At 38.6% G+C, this 18,556-nt stretch overlaps 1 protein-coding gene across 1 annotated transcript in view; it reads left to right on the top strand.

Moving 5' to 3' along the window:
- The window catches only part of astn2 (astrotactin 2), a gene marked incomplete at both ends in the record, with an annotated part of 321,802 nt that overhangs the window by 280,503 nt on the left and 22,743 nt on the right, over positions 1–18,556 (top strand). The window contains 3 exons of the mRNA XM_083902351.1: positions 5,217–5,358; positions 12,894–12,994; positions 13,378–13,561. Of these exons, the coding sequence (XP_083758477.1) occupies positions 5,217–5,358; positions 12,894–12,994; positions 13,378–13,561 (427 nt within the window). The remainder of the gene's footprint in view (positions 1–5,216; positions 5,359–12,893; positions 12,995–13,377; positions 13,562–18,556) is intronic.

Genomic DNA, 18,556 nt, shown 5'->3' with positions numbered 1-18,556 from the left:
CATGCAGGGTCATAAGTTCAACGTCATTTTAAGCGAAAAGTGAAAACAAAGAATAAGACGACATAAATCACAGCAGAAAACATCTTGGTTTAAGTTTGGAGCTGGCAGGATGCCTTAATTTAAGACAAATGTATATAATTATCCAATACCTTGGTCACAGTTTTCTTCCGAGTAGTAGTAGTCCACAGAAACTATGCAGCGCTCAAGAGCAAGTCCTGTGAAGTTTTGGTGAATAGGAAGACATTAAGGAGGTCACCTGATAAGGAACGTAAAGGCTAACAGTCACAACAGCTAGCTGCACTAATGCTAATCGAAAATGAAAACATTTGTGTTTTGCCTAATGAGGTTGCACAGTGTTTGTATTATGTTAGCCCTACGCTAATGCTAATCGTAGCCTCGCTAGCTTACCTTTGGAAACAGGTTCGCCAAGTTAGCCACAAAGTAGTAGCATGCTAATGCAAACTAAATATGTGCTCGCGTATTGGTGAATGGACACCTCGTCGTTTCAGTATAACACCATGTTCTGTGGTGAACCGTGTGAAAATGTCTCACCCACCATGAGGACAGCCTCTTCACTCCCACCTTCCCGCTCCAGACAGCGCAGCTTCTGCTGATGAGCCGCTGCAACTTGCTTTATAGATAGATGTAAACACAGTAAACATTAATCTCATCCTCTCTTTGTCACGTTGTTTTGCCCTTCTCTCTGTGTGTGAGTGTGTTCCTTTTTCATTTTTGTCCAAATGCTTCAATAACAACGATGCTGCAAAACATTTTAAAAGCGAGACGGGGGGAATTGTGCCTCAGCAGTGGATAAAAAAAATGACTCGCTTCTTGCCAACACTCAAATAAATTAAGCTTATTCAAAGCAAAGCTCTATGAAATTGATCAATACCGGTCAACAATATAAGGATGAGTCAAAATTAGATCAGATAATAGATAATGTGATAATTGTCATCATCATTAGTCACATATCAGGTCTATGATGAAGCACTCATCCATTTTACTCATTCTATTACTATTCTATCCTGCCTTTTGCTCTAATTTGGTCTCAACTGTATTTATACTCTTTCTCCTCTGTAAAGTAGTAGAAATTTGGCATTCACTGGGCAATTTTCCACACGTAGTTACTTGCAATGAAAGGTGAATGAATAGCGATGAAGGGTATAACAAAAGCAGGGGGAATTAGGTCAGTGACCTCTCTTTAACAGATCATTAATTATCTCTCTTCAACAAAATTGGTCTGCAAGGAATAATTTGACAGGGAAATAACTCAGCAATTGATATTATCATAATACGTGAGCATTTAAGAGCCTCTTAGTGGTGCATGTCTCTTGGACAATAAACTCTGATGGGAAACATCATCTTAAAAACATGTTTTTAATGAAGCTCATTGGTTAGAATCTCGTGTGATGTAATGTAGAATTTCCTTTCATACAGACTTGGTGAGAATTGTGGTTTTCATGATCGCTTTGCAGATCCCTGTTAACAATTTCTGGTTCCCAGAGCGGTCTGGGAACGTTACCTTTTACTTGTGGGAATGTTCCCTGAAGGTGAGCCGTAGGTTGTCCTGTGGTTGTCATGGAAATGTTCTCTTTGGTGCTCTCTTCAACCTTGTATTAGTACATTATTTTGGTTGCATTAACATGATATGATAGCATTTTGGTTCATATTATACTCATTTTATAATTTTAAACTGTCTGCACATTAGCACTCATACTTGCAGTCTTAGATGAATGAAACCAAATAAAAAAAATAGAAACTAAAAAATAGAATATATACAAAATGAAAATAAAATCAAGCAAACATAATAAGAACACATAAATAAATGCCACTAACAACTTGTATGTACAAAACAAAAATAAAGCCAACATAGAAGGTCACGCAAACAAATTCATTGTGTGCTCACTGTTAGTAAAGATGAGACAAAATTGGATTTTGGTCTTAAAATGATTACAAAGAAGATTTTTTTTACAAAATGTACAAAAGTTCCTTATTAAGTCGTCACACAACAGCTCAGCGATGTTTTCTTATCATCAGAACGTCATGATTCTTCTCCCTGACATCATCTAAAACACCACAGCAGCTGTCATCCTTATTTATTATCACATATTGTTGTTTTGTTTTCCTCTTTTCTTCCCTTCCACTTTGGTCCATACTGTATTTAGAAGTGTCTTTATACTTTTAGCTGCTGTCGAGCAGCAAAAAAAACCCAGTGGCTGTTCTTCTCATAGACGATCGCATTGAAAGGTGAAGGAATGGCCTTGAAAGGCGTAGTAAATGCAGGGTGATTTGGGTCAACGGTCAGTCTTAAGTAGATCATTACTGTGAAAGATGAATTGGTCTGCTCGGCGTGATTTAGTGTTCCACCAACTTTTGGTGTGTCAACATGATTAGCCTGCTAATTGCTAGGCAAATAAGAGAATGGAAAAGGCCCTGCCAGTAGTTTTCAGGCAGGATGAAAATGCTATGTGAAAGTATCCTCCAGGAAACACCTGAATGTCTTCTGGACGGTAACGTCTAAAGGCCCCATTATACTTCTCCGACTGCGTAATGCGTTATCCGAATGCGTAATCACGGAGACCACTCGAGCCTCCATACTTCTGCGTCGTGGTGACGGATACGCACTGCAATTTCCCGCCTGATCAGCAGGGGTGGCTACGCAAGGCTGTTGTGCTTTTGGCTACAGTGAGCAATGGTGTCCGAGAGAGAAAGACTGTTGTTGTTGAAACAGTGGCCGTTTTTTCACCTTTCTGTGTCACGGAACGCAGTTTGAAGATAATTTGAGCTGAGAAATTAGCAATTTAGAGTCTAAACATGTGCTGTGTGTGTTAGGATATAATAAGGTATTTATAGTTTGGCAGCGACGTTGTCGGCGGTGATCAGCTCCGCCTCTGTGGACGCTCGGTGCGCACTGTGAGCCGGCACAGAGCAGCTTCGCTCGGCCTGTCCTGAGGACCAATCGCAGCTCTTGCCGTCTCCGTTGTCCCTTGACGGAGTGACGGACACTTAAAAAATATTTCGTGCAGTCGGAGACGACGCAGAGGCTCAACGACAGGCTCTGCGTCGACGCAGAGGGCTCTGCGCAACCTTTGCAGAGCACTTTACGCAGGAGTATAAATTGGGCTTAATGTGGGTCTAATATCTTCTTAGAAAATACTGTATGTAGAATTGATATTTATTGGTGTGCAGACAAAAGGAGATTCCTGATACTGATGACGTGCAATGCTGTCAATCATATTTGTCCATACTGTGCTAAGTGCAGAGCACTGACTTTGGAAAACAGGTTTCTCATCATGAGCCCTGTGTGTGTGTGTGTGTGTGTGTGTGGTTAGGTTTGGGCTACAAAAACATTTTGGTTGAGGTTAAAAAAAAAAAAAAATGTGGTTATGGTTAAATATTAAACATAAAGTAAACATCATGCATTAAGTCAGCACCCCTAACTTTCATAATATTTAACCGATACCACAATCTTCTCCTTAATCTTAACCAAGTGCTTTGAGTTTCAAGCATGTCTAATGAAAATTATTTTCAGTTTTTTAGGGTTTTTTTTCCCCCTAAATATAATAAAAAAACATTTATTCTTGTTTCGGTCGTTTCATATGGAGCCCGAGACATGGAAAAAACACAAATATGTAAATAAATACTGTAGGTATAACTAAAAAGGGGCACAAGCTGCACGACGGAGAGTTTTATTTTATTAAGATATTCTCTAAAGCCTGCCATCGCAAGGAGTCATTATTACCTAAATAAAAGTTAAGAAGATATTCACAGATTCAAACTTCTTTGCGATCAATAACATTTAATTTTAAATTAGTCGCGGAAAGACGTTCCGGGAAATCCATATCCAGCGTTTCATCGCGAACGATCCAGCTGAATCTTTCCCTTATCGTGTGTTCATTGTGAACACCAAGCAGATGGGATCGATAAAAGGCCGAGCCTTTTTGAAACGATAAGACGTAATGTCAGAACGAATTTAAAGTAAACGTTTAAATGGCAACCAAACAGAGTGCACATCTGCTCCATAAATTACAACATTGGGGAAAAGTGTGACAAATATGAAGCAAGTTTCAATTCCACTCTACCAAAATCTAAAAGACAACGTGACTGCTCTGTTTGCCTAAGTTTAAGGTTCAGCAGAAAATAAAACAATATGGAAAATATAGAAGACATTATGGAACCTTTGGATTTTCCCTGTTGATAAACAGACTTTTTTTCTAAGCCGGTTTTTGACAACAAATTGAATGAATGCGAACATGAGATTCATGTTTAAAAAAAAAAGTAAAACATTAGAAAGAGCAACAGTGCAGGAATGTGTTTGGGGGAAACCTCGAATACACAGAGGTCTTTCTGTGAAAAGGTCAAATCCTTCATTTGTGCAGTTCTTTTTCCTCCTCTGCAACCTTTTCTTACCATCCCTGTGTGTCCTACCAGCCAGACTCACTCCCTCTGTTTATATGTTGGCCCATGTATCATAAGCTAAAACTAAGCTGCCCTTTAGCTCGTGTAGGAATAGTTGGAAATCCAACCGTTTGAGAGCTTTTAAACTATTTTGACAGCTCCCTCTTTTTTTCCATCACCCCCATGAGCACTGGAAACTGGGCGAAAATGTATTTGTGTGTCTAAATGAACAAGTGTGCATCTCTCGCCTTTCCCGTAAGCTGACATGAAAGATATTTCACAACTTGTGAAGTAGTGTTTTGTGAGACGCAAGGGTGTTCGGTGAGATATCACTGTAACTGAACCATGTGCCCAAAAAGGAAATAAATTCTGTTTTCTTACACTCCTGTAATGTAGTGTGTATAAGTCACTGCCAGTTAAATGCCATATTTAATTTAACCTTGGGCTCGGTTCGAGCAAAATTGCTCCCACCTGACCGGGGGTAAGTGAAACTCACACCAGAGTTGCAGTCATTGATTAGGAAAGAACAGCTTTCCAAAAATGCAGAAATTCATTCATGATTAAACTTATGCTGCGAACCATTGTCTTCCTGTGTTGAAACATGTGGTGGGTCAGAAACATGTGGCAATGTTTTGGTTTACTAAGAACAACAGATGGAAGACATTGTAAAAAGATAACTTTATTTTTTTTTTTTTTTGTTGTTGCCTTTTTGGCAAAGCAGTATTACAGATGGGAAATCAGGACAAATAGACTTTTTTCAAGTGACATTTCTTTGTTTCTTTCTACCTTACATCATTTCTCACTTATGTCTCTGCCAGGTGAGGTTCTGAGTTTGATGGACGACCTGTTCTCTGGCTTGGGCTCGTCCTGTGTTGTTGCCGGGAGGAGAAGTGGAGACCGTCCTCACTCTGTGCTTTATTCCGTGGTCTTCAAGTGCCTGGAACCCGACAGTCTGTACAAGTAAGTCCTCTGATGCCCTTGCAAAGTCCTTTTGAGCAAAAACAACCTTTGATTTGTTGTGTCTGTTTATTTCTACACCATGTGACTCAACATCAGGAACGCATTGTGTAAAGCCAGTAAAGTATGGAAAGTCTAGCAGTTATTTCCAGTATCCTCAAGGATATTAGAATTATTGTAAACATATACTTTTGTGTACTATATCGTAGATGAGGTTTGACTCTGAGAGCTATGTGGGACCTCCTGGTTCCCTGATCAAGGACTAGACCCGAACTTTAATGTACCTACACTACCGTTCAAAAGTTTGGGGTCGCTTATACAATTTAGTTGTGTTTTCCATTAAAAGTCACACTTTTATTCATCAAAAGAGTTGCAAAATGAATAGAAAATAATATTTTCTATTCATTCTATTTATTTCTATCTATTTATATCAGGGGTTCTCAAAGTTTTGATACCTGAGGGCCAATTTAGGAACCCAACATTGGACTGAGGGCCGCCAAAGGAAAGAAAATAGAAAGAAATCCCATTTGTAATAATTTTAATGACCAGATTGCAGTTCTACAGTTTAGCATTAAGTAATATAAGCGTTGATATAATGTAATTTAAGCATTAATATAATAACGCTTTACAATTTACTGGGTAATTACCCAGTATTTTGGCCATTGTTCTTACCTTCTAATTACAGGTTAATGCCAAGTAACACATTTCTGTTACCATATATTTACGGGTAAATAGCTAGTAATTGGGGGCTGTAGCTACCTGCTTATTACCAGCTTATAACACAATAATACACTAAAATTCACCATATAGAAACCAGGTAAATACTCTATTTTTGTTCACACTTATTGGTCTGTATCCAGTAATGTCCAATAAACATTTAACAAGCTTAGTACCTCCTGGATTAAAACTATCAACTGTAATTCATTGCGGGCCGCCAGAAATGTTTCTGCGGGCCGCCATTGGCCCCCGGGCCGCACTTTAAGAACCAATGATTTATATTAATATTAATATTAACATTAATAACGCACCGGAATGCAGATTTGCACACAGTAGAACTGCAGTGAAAATAAAATTACACTTGTAAACAGTTTCACAATGAAACTTATTGCAATTGACATTTTCTTTTCATGTATTGTTTATTTGAGACGAGCAATGCGTATTGACATTTTCTGTAAATATGCCAGAAGTCCATAGCCTGGTTTTACAATAGGCTCCCTAAAAGTCAACTCAGAATGAAACTCAATTACTCAACTGAAGTTGAAAATTAGCAACTTGGACAAAACGGCAAACATTTATTACATTTGTAGGGGGGGGTTGGAGGCAGATGGCAGTTTGATTGATGCATCACAATCCAATTATTTCATTCGGGCCGTTTAACGTGATTGGATGATGTATTTACAGGCCTGTCAGTTCCACAAGTGACTGACATTTTTTCCTTTTAGTGACAATGCGTCAATTCATTGTTTACAATCAGGGGGGGGAAGAGGATTTTAAACAATAGAGTAAAAAAAAAAATGCTCCAAAAAATGATCTCCCACAGCAATATTTACTGGAATAATGTGTGGTAAGATATTTAAATGTGCATTTTATTCTAAAGTGCATTTATCTTAGAAATTTGGCAGGGTATTGTGAAATAAATTGGTAAACCAGACAAGACCCAGATGTTGTTTTGGCTGCCATTGCACACAATGGACATGTCCTGTCTCTCAGCTTGTCATTGTGTTCTCAGGTTTTGTTAAGGGTCTTATCTTTGACATGATCTTGCTTATTTGGCCTTGGTTTGTTTTGGGAACATCCGTGTTGTCCCCCCAAAAAAAGAAACAATTGGGATTTAAAGCAATGGGAAAACTTAATGTAGTGTTATACTGACCTTAATTTATGTTTATTTAAGTATACATGTGCGGCATAGGGACATTTATATTACAAGTGGACAAAAGGAAACGTTATTGAATTTGTCAAACACTCAAGTTAGTCTTGCTATTGCTATTTGAGGGCATGTATGTACAGTATATTCATGCATAACCCTCCAATTACACAGTAAAAAAGGATGCTAATTTAAATGCCAACAACACATTCACATTCTATTTAGTTAAATATTCACAATTTTGTGTTTCCCAAAGAGCTTTGACAGTCGATGAAGAATAGTGGGAGAGTAATTATTAGGCTAATCTGTAGAAGTCAGGCTCCCACCAACAAAAACCTGCAACAAGAGCCTCATTTCCAACTTTGTAGCCGTGTTATCTTTGTTTAGGCATTCTCCACAGTGTTGTTTTTCTCTGATAAGAGCAGAACTTACGTCGGAATTACGTCTGAGGGCACATCTGTTTGCAGCCAACTCCGCTTGTCTTAATCAAGGACCTGATAAGACCTCCACTGGTATTGGCTTTACACTTGATCATTACCAAGGCTCCTGTGGCTCTGATATTCCCACTGAAACCGTCTGAAATGCTATTTGCTCTATGAAAATGAACACTGCCCATTTCAATATCTGTTTTTATTGTATTTCTTTTATAAATGATCATCAGCAATTGCAGTTGTGTTGAGCTAATGTTGATGCAAAAACTATTTTTTAGAAGGGCTCCTGGTGTACAGATTTGTTTTTCTTTAGAGCTTTGCCTACCCTACATGTTGATATATTCATTGGATTACCAGATTTCATTCCCATGTGCATTGCCAATGGTTCAGTGCAGCTGTGCAGAAACAGAAACTGAACCAAAATATTGTGGCTTGTCATTTCTTGTTGGCTTGTTGAAGTAAAATGAGTTCCATTACTCTTTTTCTACTCGGCGTGTATTTGCTTCACATGGTGTTTGTTTTGTTTGTTTCGTTTTTTTTTTTTATGACGTCTGTGTTTAAAAGGTGTTTTAAGACAAGAGGGACCTTCTTGTGTCGTTGGCGAGCTTCAATTATTTCACATGTGCATCGCGTCATTTGAAAGTGAGGTGATGATTTTTATCAAAGCAATGGGCCGTCTGGCTTTCGGTCACGTTATTGAAACCTTTCAAAAATATCAGGTGTTAAACTGATGGAGTTTTTTAATCGAGTATTCCTTTATGACTGTGGACTATGGATTCTTGCTGATCTGCGAGTGAGATCATTCAGAGCTGAGCATATTATTTTTTCCTGATTTACGGTTAATGACAAGGCAATTTCATATAGTCCATTGCACAAGTGATACTTTTTACTCATTAAACACTGTGCGCTGCCACAAGGCGATGAGAAACATTTCTTTGTGTTTTTGAAGGATTTGTGGGCTGGCTCGATTGTCCAAACGCTGGTGTCATGGAAAAGGCATGTGTTGCCCTGTCATCTCTCAGCAAACCAGATATACCGCCCTAATTGATCCTCACTTTCTCTTGTTCCTCCTCTCTTGCCCTCCCTCTTTCACTCTCAGGGATCTCGTTTCTTGTCCGACCATCCACTGCCTCATTCAATTAAAGTACAATGGTTACTTAAATGGCAACATTGTTAATTTACCCAAACACAAATTGGCTGTTTGTCCGCTTCATTGTTTGCTGAGCTTTTAAAACTATGGACAAAATGGACAAAAGCCAGCAGCTTCCAAAGGATCCTTGTGCAGCTCTATAGCCTGAAGACAGAAGTGAGAGACAGAGCCGAACTATATGCAATCAAATAGTGTGTTGAAAGTCTGACTTTAGTCAGACTAAGACAATAGTTCAGTTTCTTTAATGTCATGTAAACTGATTAGTCCAACTAAAATAGAGCTAGTCTTAGTCAGACTAACATACATAATGCAATTCATAGTCTGATTACTCCGTTATGTATATGGTTAGTTGGATTGGAGTGGGACTTGGTGTTCTGTGCATGCACCATAAAGGTACAACAGGAATGTGCACTAGCTTATAGAGCGATACAGCGCCACCTATGGAGGCGGAGTCAGACTTACACGGCCAAAAATATCTGTTCTCCTCCACATGTATACTCTGCAAGTTGTCCGATTGTCTGTCTTAGTCAGACTACGGTCTTAGCTCAATTACACTGTGCATGTAAATGTTCTCAATGTAGATAGAAAAACAGAGGAAAAAAAGAACTAATACTGCATATACACTTAAATGCATTTTTTTTTACATACCTTGTTACCTTTGGATTTGGAGCTATGGTCGAGAATTATACTCAATTTCCACTTATCAAAAAAAATAAATGAATTCCTGGTCAAAATAGGTTTTTGACCAGTGGAAACATTTTAATTTGGTCAACAGTGGGTTTTCATCAATTTTGACTATGAAAGTCTTGGTTAAAATGCCTGCCTCTTTTTTTTTACAACAGTGCATCATCATTTCCATCATAGCTTTTAGCCATTTACTTTCTACAACTACAATAGTGCTCCATTTTTTTATTTATTTCAGCAATCAGATCAACTGAGAGACTGAGTGAAAGAAAGACCAAAATACAAGATACAAAATAGAAACCACTCCAACTTTGTCTCTGATCCATTGTCGTTTTGTTTCCGGTACATCTGTGCCATAACAATTCATGCTCAAATGACGTAGGGAATGAAAAAAGGCCACAGGGCAGACTAGCCACATTTCAGCATCTTCCTTGGGTAGCCTCTCTATTAGAGCTTGCATGTTCATGACATTACTTCTACATTGTCTGTAAAATACCAGATTCCCCTTGCACATTATCCATTGTTTACACAAATAAAAATCAGCTCTCCATCACTCATTCTCTGAGAGTCTTAATGTCTTTTGCACAAACAGCTTTATTACTGTATGTAACAATCTTGTAATTGTTGTTGGGGCTGAGAAAGGGAGAAAAAAAAAGTGCCTGTCACTGATGCCAAGCATTAAAACAACCAAACACAGCAGTTAAAGCCTGGCAAGCTCACATCCTGGGCCCTAAAAACAAACCCTTTACAAATTGTCTTGATAAAACTCCCGCCTCACGGCTCCTCCCTCCCTTCATCCTCCTCCATTTGCACGTTATGTTGCCACATAATTTAAACAGTGACTGTTACATGTTGGCATTGTTTTGCTAGGCAGAGGAGCCAGCGAGGCCCATGCGTCTTTTGTGAGGTTCTTGGGGAATACCACATCCACCCTGCTGAATAACAAGACCAGACAAACTATGTGAGCAATGTGCAAACAGGTCGTGTTACACACAAAACATGCTTCTGACAACAGTGTAGCAGCTCTCAAAATATATTACTCTGAAAGCCAAAAAATATATGAATACAAGTGACTTTACTAAGAAATAGCAACTATTATGAAAAAAATGTCACCCTAATGTCTTTATTGTCATATATTCCTATAAGTATTTAGCACTGGAATGTCATCTGAGTTAATTATTTCTCTCTCTCTTTGTTTTTGTGGTTTCCTCTTGTCATTCTGTTGTTTTTACCGTGGTAACTCTGTGGAAATACTCATCAAAGCTTATAGTTTGTCGTGAGTGTTTCCCAATACTTAAATTACTTAAGTTTCTCAATTCACATTCTGCTGTAAAAACACTTTCTATGAAGGATATTTCTTGACTGAGAAAATGGTCTGAAAATGCTGCTTCTTGCAGTGTGCACTCATCCACTATAAAATTTATACTACATCTTTGTCATTCCCTCACACTTTCTTGCAGTGCATCTATGTGCAGCACTTTTTCTGTCATACAGCTTTCATTCCCAGGCACACATTGTCGTGACTACTGTGAGGAGGACACATCGGTATCTTACCAGAAAATGACTTTGGTAAAAGTTGAAGTCACAGTGGAAGTTGCTAGAAATATATTAAACATAAGTAAAGTACACATATGTGAATTTTGTAATTACGTACAATATCTGTAACTGCAATAATAATTACATTACAACACTGGGACACACTTGCATGTACATTAGAAGAGCCGTGAACTGAACCCACAATGACTCGTTCTACCACTGAGCTATCGTCGCTTTCAAACTTAGTCAGGACAACCTGCTGAAGTTCAAACAGAGCTTCAGAATGCAGAAGAAATGTGACTAAAATGACTTTGAACATGGTGTAGTTGTCGATGCCAGATGGCCTGCTCTGAGTATTTCAGAAACTGCTGATCTACTGGAACTTTCACACACAACCATCTCTGGGGTTTACAGAGAATGGTCTGAAAAAGAGAAAACATCCAGTGAGCGGCAGTTCTTTGGGCGAAAAATGCCTTGTTGATGCCAGAGGTCAGAGGAGAATGGCCAGATTGGTTCAGAATGAAAGAACTATAACAGTAATTTGCAACAGTAATTCAAAACACCACTCATTACAACTAAGGTATGCAGAAGGCTATGTCCAAGTGCAGAACATGTCACACCGTGAAGCAGAAGACTACAATGGACACTTTTAAAAGGTACACATAATACCTTAAGAAGTGGCCAGTGAGTGTATATGAGTCCACAGCAGTGACAGTTTTGTGAGAGCCCTCTTAAATTTTATGGGTAGCTCTGTACTGAAAACTGCAATGGCACTATGGTTAGAAACACCCTAAAAATGCTCAATGCCACTACCTTACTCTGCTTCAGTTTGATGTAGGGCCCCCTTGGGTCCTTTTTATCTGGTATTTTCAAGTCTCTTGAAACAGCCCTGGTTACCCTGTGCTGGTTTACATTCGACCGACGCTTTAACTAATATTACTCTTTCCCACTTTCTCAAACGTGAATATATTGCCCTTTTCATACCAGAGATTTAAAATGTCTTATTGTAGTATATTCAAGTTAAAGTAAGCAGCTAAATGGAATTTAATTATCATTTAGTTCCCGCTGCTGCTAGGATACTGACAGTGTCATGTGTACCATTTTTGATCCTTTTTTAGATTCAGTATGATCAGTTGCTCCTCGTACTTTTTCTTATTCAGAAGTACACCGATTGGCATTTTCAAAAGGACATCTAAAGGTCATACACTGTCTTTCTCTATTCCAAGCTGTGTGTCACCATTCTTGAGATGCATTACATTTCCTCATTGTGCCCCCATCTCCGATTGCACTGTCTTGAACTGTTCGCTATGGTATCTTATCGGGGCCCAGAGTGGTCCTGAAAGCTGTCATGGAAGCCGGAAAATGGTGATGCTTGACATTTTCAGAGGGAGGAACTTTGTCCTCGTAGAGTTCTGGCAGTCAAGCCAGATGCACCTTTACTTAGTTTTACGATGCCAGTGTGGAACGGGATGTACTTATTTATGGATGTCAGTGTATGGTCAGACAGCAAATTACTATGTTCTTTACGAGTGAGATCACTATTTGCCGAAGGTTATTATCTCTCAAACCTACACAAAACAACACCATTTTAATGTATTAGTAGTATATATATTTCCATGACCTACCAAAGTAAATGTTTCTCTTTTTTTAAATTCTTTGCTTTTTCCTAATTCCAGTTACTATTTTCTCCCCTACATTCAAACAAAGCAACATTTTGATGGAGATTGTGAAGTGTTTTGGTCAAGGATATGCTGGAAATGGCTTGCAGACTTTGTCTGAATATTTCTCACTCACTTTCACCATTTGTTTCTTACCTGGTGATTTTTCCGCATATGATATTCTTGTTTTTGTTGTCATGTTCTGTCATGTTTAGGTTTACTCTCAATGCAGTGGATAGCCGAGGCAGTCACTCTGAATCAAGCTTTGTCTCTGTACGGACATCCTGTCCGATGGTGGATGACAGCCGAGCTGAAGGTACTCTCACCTTTTAATTGTCTGAAGGAGCAGAGTGAATCAAAGATCTTATCACACAACTGTAACATGAAATAAGATTTTACTGTCAAAAGAAAATAATTCACTTTTACTATTATGGCGGTGACTGTGAGCCAGGAGCATTTTAGCCATCAAAAACTACCTCCAAATAGACATTCAGGAAGTGGTGAATCTAGTGTATTTGAAATTAAACTAAAGTTAGGGAATACTATTTTGTACCGTTTTGATATTCAATGCAAAAACAAGTATAAAATATAATAATTTATTTTTCATCCAACATATACTGTTTATATACTGCTTTCCTTTCTTATAACAAATCCCCCCTCTCCCCATTGTTCCTCTGTCTGTTTCTTACTTCCTCACAGAGATTGCAGACAAGGTGTACAACTTATACAATGGATACACCAGTGGTAAGGAGCAGCAGATGGCCTACAACACACTGATGGAGGTCTCTCCACCCCTGCTCTACAGAGTACAGCATCATTACAATTCCCACTACGAGAAGTTTGGGGACTTTGTGTGGCGTAGTGAAGATGAGCTGGGTCCCAGGTGAGCTGTTTTGCTTCATGAAGGCTCACAAGATGTATGTATGTCGTCCAAAGGGTAGAAAAAAAGTAATTGTATAGTATGTCGTCCTAAAATTGACCAAAAACTCATACTATAGTATGTCATTCAAAATTTGACCAAAAGGTCAGACTATAGTATGTCGTCCATATTTGACCAAAAAGTCATAGTATGGCATGCTGTCCAAAATTTTACAAAAAAGTCATAGTATAGTATGTCATCCAAAATCTGAACAAAAAGTCATACTTTAGTATGTCTTCCAAAATCAACTAAATACATCCAAGTCACTGTGGAGGTTGGGAATCGGACCAGTGACCCATGGGGGAGGATCAAACTGGAAAGGTTGTGTCATAGACCACTTGACCAACCTCAAACTCTGAAGCTTCTGGAAAAATCATAGTGGACAATGTCGTCAAAAATTACACCAAAACGTCAGGCTTTAGTATGTCGTCCAAAATGTGACCAAAAAGTCAAACTATAGTATGTCGTCCAAAATTTGACACAAAAATCATACTATTGTATGTCGTCCAAAATCTGACCAAAAAGTCATAATATAGCATGTCGTCCATAATCTGACCAAAAAGTCAAACTATTGCATGTTGTTAAAAATTTTACCAAAAAGTAATACTATATCATGTCATCCGAAATTTGACCAAAAAGTCGTACTATAGCATGTCGTCTGAAATTTGACCAAAAAGTCATAGGTCCAAAACGTCAAACTATACTATGCCTTCCAAAAATTGTCAAATACGTCATAGTATATTATGTCGTCCAAAAATGGTCCAAAACGTCATAGTATAGGATGTCGTCCAAAAATTGTCAAATTGGTCCAAAACGCCATTGTATAGTATGTTGTCCAAAAATGGTCAAAAACGTCATAGTATACTATGTCGTCCAAAAATTGTCAAAATTGGTCAAAAACTTCATACTATACTATGTCGTCCAAAAATGGTAAAAAACGTCATAGTATAGGAGGTCGTCCAAAAATTGTCAAAATTGGTCAAAAACGTCATACTATACTGTCGTCCAAAAATGGTCAAAATTGGTCAAAGACGTCATACTATATTATGTTGTCTAAAAATGGTAAAAATTGGTCAAAAACGCCATTGTATAGTATGTTGTCCAAAAATGGTCAAAAACATCATAGTATACTATGTCGTCCAAAAATGGTCAAAAACGTCATACGATACTATGTCGTCCAAAAATGGTTAAAATTGGTCAAAAACGTCATGGTATAGTATGTCGTCCAAAAATGGTAAAAATCGTCATGGTATACTATGTTGTCCAAAAATGGTCAAAATTGGTCAAAAATGTCATACTATACTATGTCGTCCAAAAATGGTCAACATTGGTCAAAAACATCATATTATACTATGTCGTCCAAATATGGTCAAAATTCGTCAAAAACATCATAGTATAGTAAGTTGTCCAAAAATGGTCAAAATTGGTCAAAAACGTCATTCTATACTATGTCGTCCAAAAATGGTCCAAAACGTCATAGTATAGTATGTCGTCCAAAAATGGTCCAAAACGTCATAGTATAGTATGTCGTTGAAAAATGGTCAAAAACGTCATAGTATACTATGTCTTCCAAAAATGGTCAAAATTGGTCAAAAACGTCATACTATACTATGTCGTCCAAAAATGGTCAAAATTGGTCAAAAAGGTCATAGTATAGTATGTCGTCCAAAAATGGTCAAAACGTCAAAGCATACTATGTCGTCCAAAAATGGTCAAAATTGGTCAAAAACGTCATAGTGTAGTATGTCGTCCAAAAAATGTTAAAAAACGTCATAGTATACTATGTCGTCCAAAAATGGTCAAAACGTCACAGTATAGTATGTCGTCCAAAAATGGTCAAAATTGGTCAAAAACGTCATAGTATAGTATGTCGTCCAAAATTGGTCAAAAACGTCATAGTATAGTATGTCGTCCAAAAATGGTAAAAATTCGTCAAAAACGTCATAGTATAGTATGTCGACCAAAAATGGTCCAAAACGTCATATAGAATGACGTCCAAAAATGGTCGAAAACGTCATAGTATAGTATGTCGTCCAAAAATGGTCAAAAACGTCATTCTGGAAATTAAAATAAATTTAAGGCGTAATTTTTTTTGCTCAGCCGTCTCGTATGAGTGTTGCTCCCCGTGTTTTCTTTCCTGAAGCGCACGCCCCTCACCTGGCGATCGCTGCTCACATAGACCTATCACTCCTCACATGGACCTATCGCTCCTCATGACACATTGCGAGTGCAATGTTCAAAGTTAACAGTCAAAAGCACTAAGAGAACCTGAAGACCTTGGAGACCAGCTAGCTCAGTGGGTACAACAGCTGGCTTGAAGTTCACAAGCATCTCTGAGGTTGTGAGTTCAAACCTTATGGTCAACTGTTGTGTGAGTGCAATGTTCAAAGTTAACAGTCAAAAGCACAAAGAGAACCTGGACCTTGGGGACCAGCTAGCTCGGTGGGTACAACAGCTGGCTTGAAGTTCACAAGCATTTCTGAGGTTGTGAGTTCAAACCATATAGTCAACTGTTGTGTGAGTGCAATGTTCAAAGTTAACAGTCAAAAACACTGAGAGAACCTGAAGACCTCGGGGACCAGCTAGCTCAGTGGGTACAACAGCTGGCTTGATGTTCACAAGCATCTCTCAGGTTGGGAGTTCAAACCTTATGGTCAACTGTTGTGTGAGTGCAATGCTCAAAGTTAACAGTCAAAAGCTCTAAGAGAACCTGAATACCTCGGGGACCAGCTAGCTCAGTGGGTACAACAGCTGGCTTGTAGTTCACAAGCATCTCCGAGGTTGTGAGTTCAAACCTTATGGTCAACTGTTGTGTGAGTGCAATGTTCAAAGTAAACAGTCAAAAGCTCTAAGAGAACATAACGATGAGAAGTTCAGGTAGCTCAGTGCACAAGAATGCTGCTGTGAAGTTGCTGAGGGTGTGGGTTCACTTCTTCTCAGGACCAGAACCTTTTAAAGGTCATCATCCAAAGTGAAGATTGAAAGTAGACCAAAAGTCCCAATTGGTGCCAGAAGTGGTGGTGCGGTGGTTTTATTCACAGCCACGGGAAAGAGTCCACAAGGTGGTGGGTTCGATTCCAGGACCTTGCAGGTTGCAAGAGAGGAGAGTGTTGAGGAAAGAGGAGGGGTGGAGAAGGGATGAGACTGTGGAGGAGTGGCGAGAGTGGACAGTGGGGAGTAGTTGGAGGAGTGGCAAGAGAGGAGAGTGGAGAGGAAAGTGAGGAGAGTGGGGAGGAATGGCAAGAGAGGAGGAGAGGTCAAAGGTCAGCAACTCTTTATTAGACCATGCTAGATCTTTTTGTCACATCTTAATGCTCACTTTGGATGATGACCTTTAAAAGGTCCTGGTCCTGACAAGAACTGAACCTATAACCTCACAGCTGCAGAGCAGCGTTCTTGTCCACTGCCCTATCTGCAACTTGGCTTTGTCAGGTTATCTTCAAGCTTTTGACTGTTTACTTTGAACATTGCACTCAAACAGTTGACCATAAGGTTTGAACTCACAACCTCAGAGATGCTTGTGAACTTCACACCAGCTGTTTTACCCACTTAGCTACCCACTCCCACAGTTCTACAGGTTCTCTTAGAGCTTTTGACTGTTAACTTTGAACATTGCACTCAAACAGTTGACCATAAGGTTTGAACTCACAACCTCAGACATACAAGTCTTTCTTCTTCCAGCACAAGCTATTCTCACTGACTTTCAAAACACCAAGGCCAAAGACCGCAACAGTTGAGTTTCAGTTACACTCAACAACCATCGAGCGCTGGAACCGATCCTGCCACCTTGGTGACACAACTTCCTTGTTGGGAACACAGCCACCAATGCCACCTTCGTCTAGATCTTGTTGTCTCATCTTAATCTTCACTTTGGATGATGACCTTTAAAAGGTCCTGGTCCTGACAAGAACTGAACCTATAACCTCACGACTGCACAGCAGCTTTCTTGTCCACTATACTATACTACTATACTATGACGTTTTTGACTATTTTTGGACGACATACTATACTATGACGTTTTTGACCATTTTTGGACGACATACTATACTATGACATTTTTTAGCAATTTTGACCATTTTTGTACGACATACTATACTATGACATTTTTGACCATTTTTGTACGACATACTAAACTATGACGTGTTTGACCATTTTTGGACGACATACTATACTATGACGTTTTTGACCAATTTTGACCATTTTTGTACGACATGCTATACTATGACATTTTTGACCATTTTTGTACGACATACTAAACTATGACGTGTTTGACCATTTTTGTACGACATACTATACTATGACGTTTTTGACCATTTTTGGATGACATACTAAAACACTATAGTATGAGATTTTTGTCAAACTTTGGATGGGATACTATACTATCTTTGGACAACATCATGAAAGACTATACTTTGACATTTGTGTCAACCTGATCGGGATTTGAACCCCAGCCCTCCACACCAAGGTCCACTATTACCACTAAGCTATATTAGCACTGACAAATCACTATAGAATGACATTTTTGTCAAATTATGTACGACATGCTATACTATGACATTATTGACAATTTTTGTACGACATACCAAACTGACGTTTTTGACCGTTTTTGGACGACATACTATACTATGACGTTTTTGACCAATTTTGACCATTTTTGTATGACATACTATACTATGACGTTTTTGACCATTTTTGTACGACATACTAAACTATGAGGTTTTTGACCATTTTTGTAAGACATACTAAACTATGACGTGTTTGACCATTTTTGGATGACATACTATACTATGACGTTTTTGACCAATTTTTGTACGACATACTATAAAATGACGTTTTTGACCAATTTTGACCATTTTTGTACGACATGCTATACTATGACATTTTCGACCATTTTTGTACGACATACTAAACTATGACGTGTTTGACCATTTTTGGACGACATACTATACTATGACGTTT

This window comes from Microchirus variegatus, assembly GCF_963457635.1.
Source record: "Microchirus variegatus genome assembly, chromosome: 16".
Taxonomy (NCBI): domain Eukaryota; kingdom Metazoa; phylum Chordata; class Actinopteri; order Pleuronectiformes; family Soleidae; genus Microchirus; species Microchirus variegatus.
The sequence above is the reverse complement of the archived record's forward strand: the minus strand, read 5'-3'. Positions and strand labels throughout refer to the sequence as shown.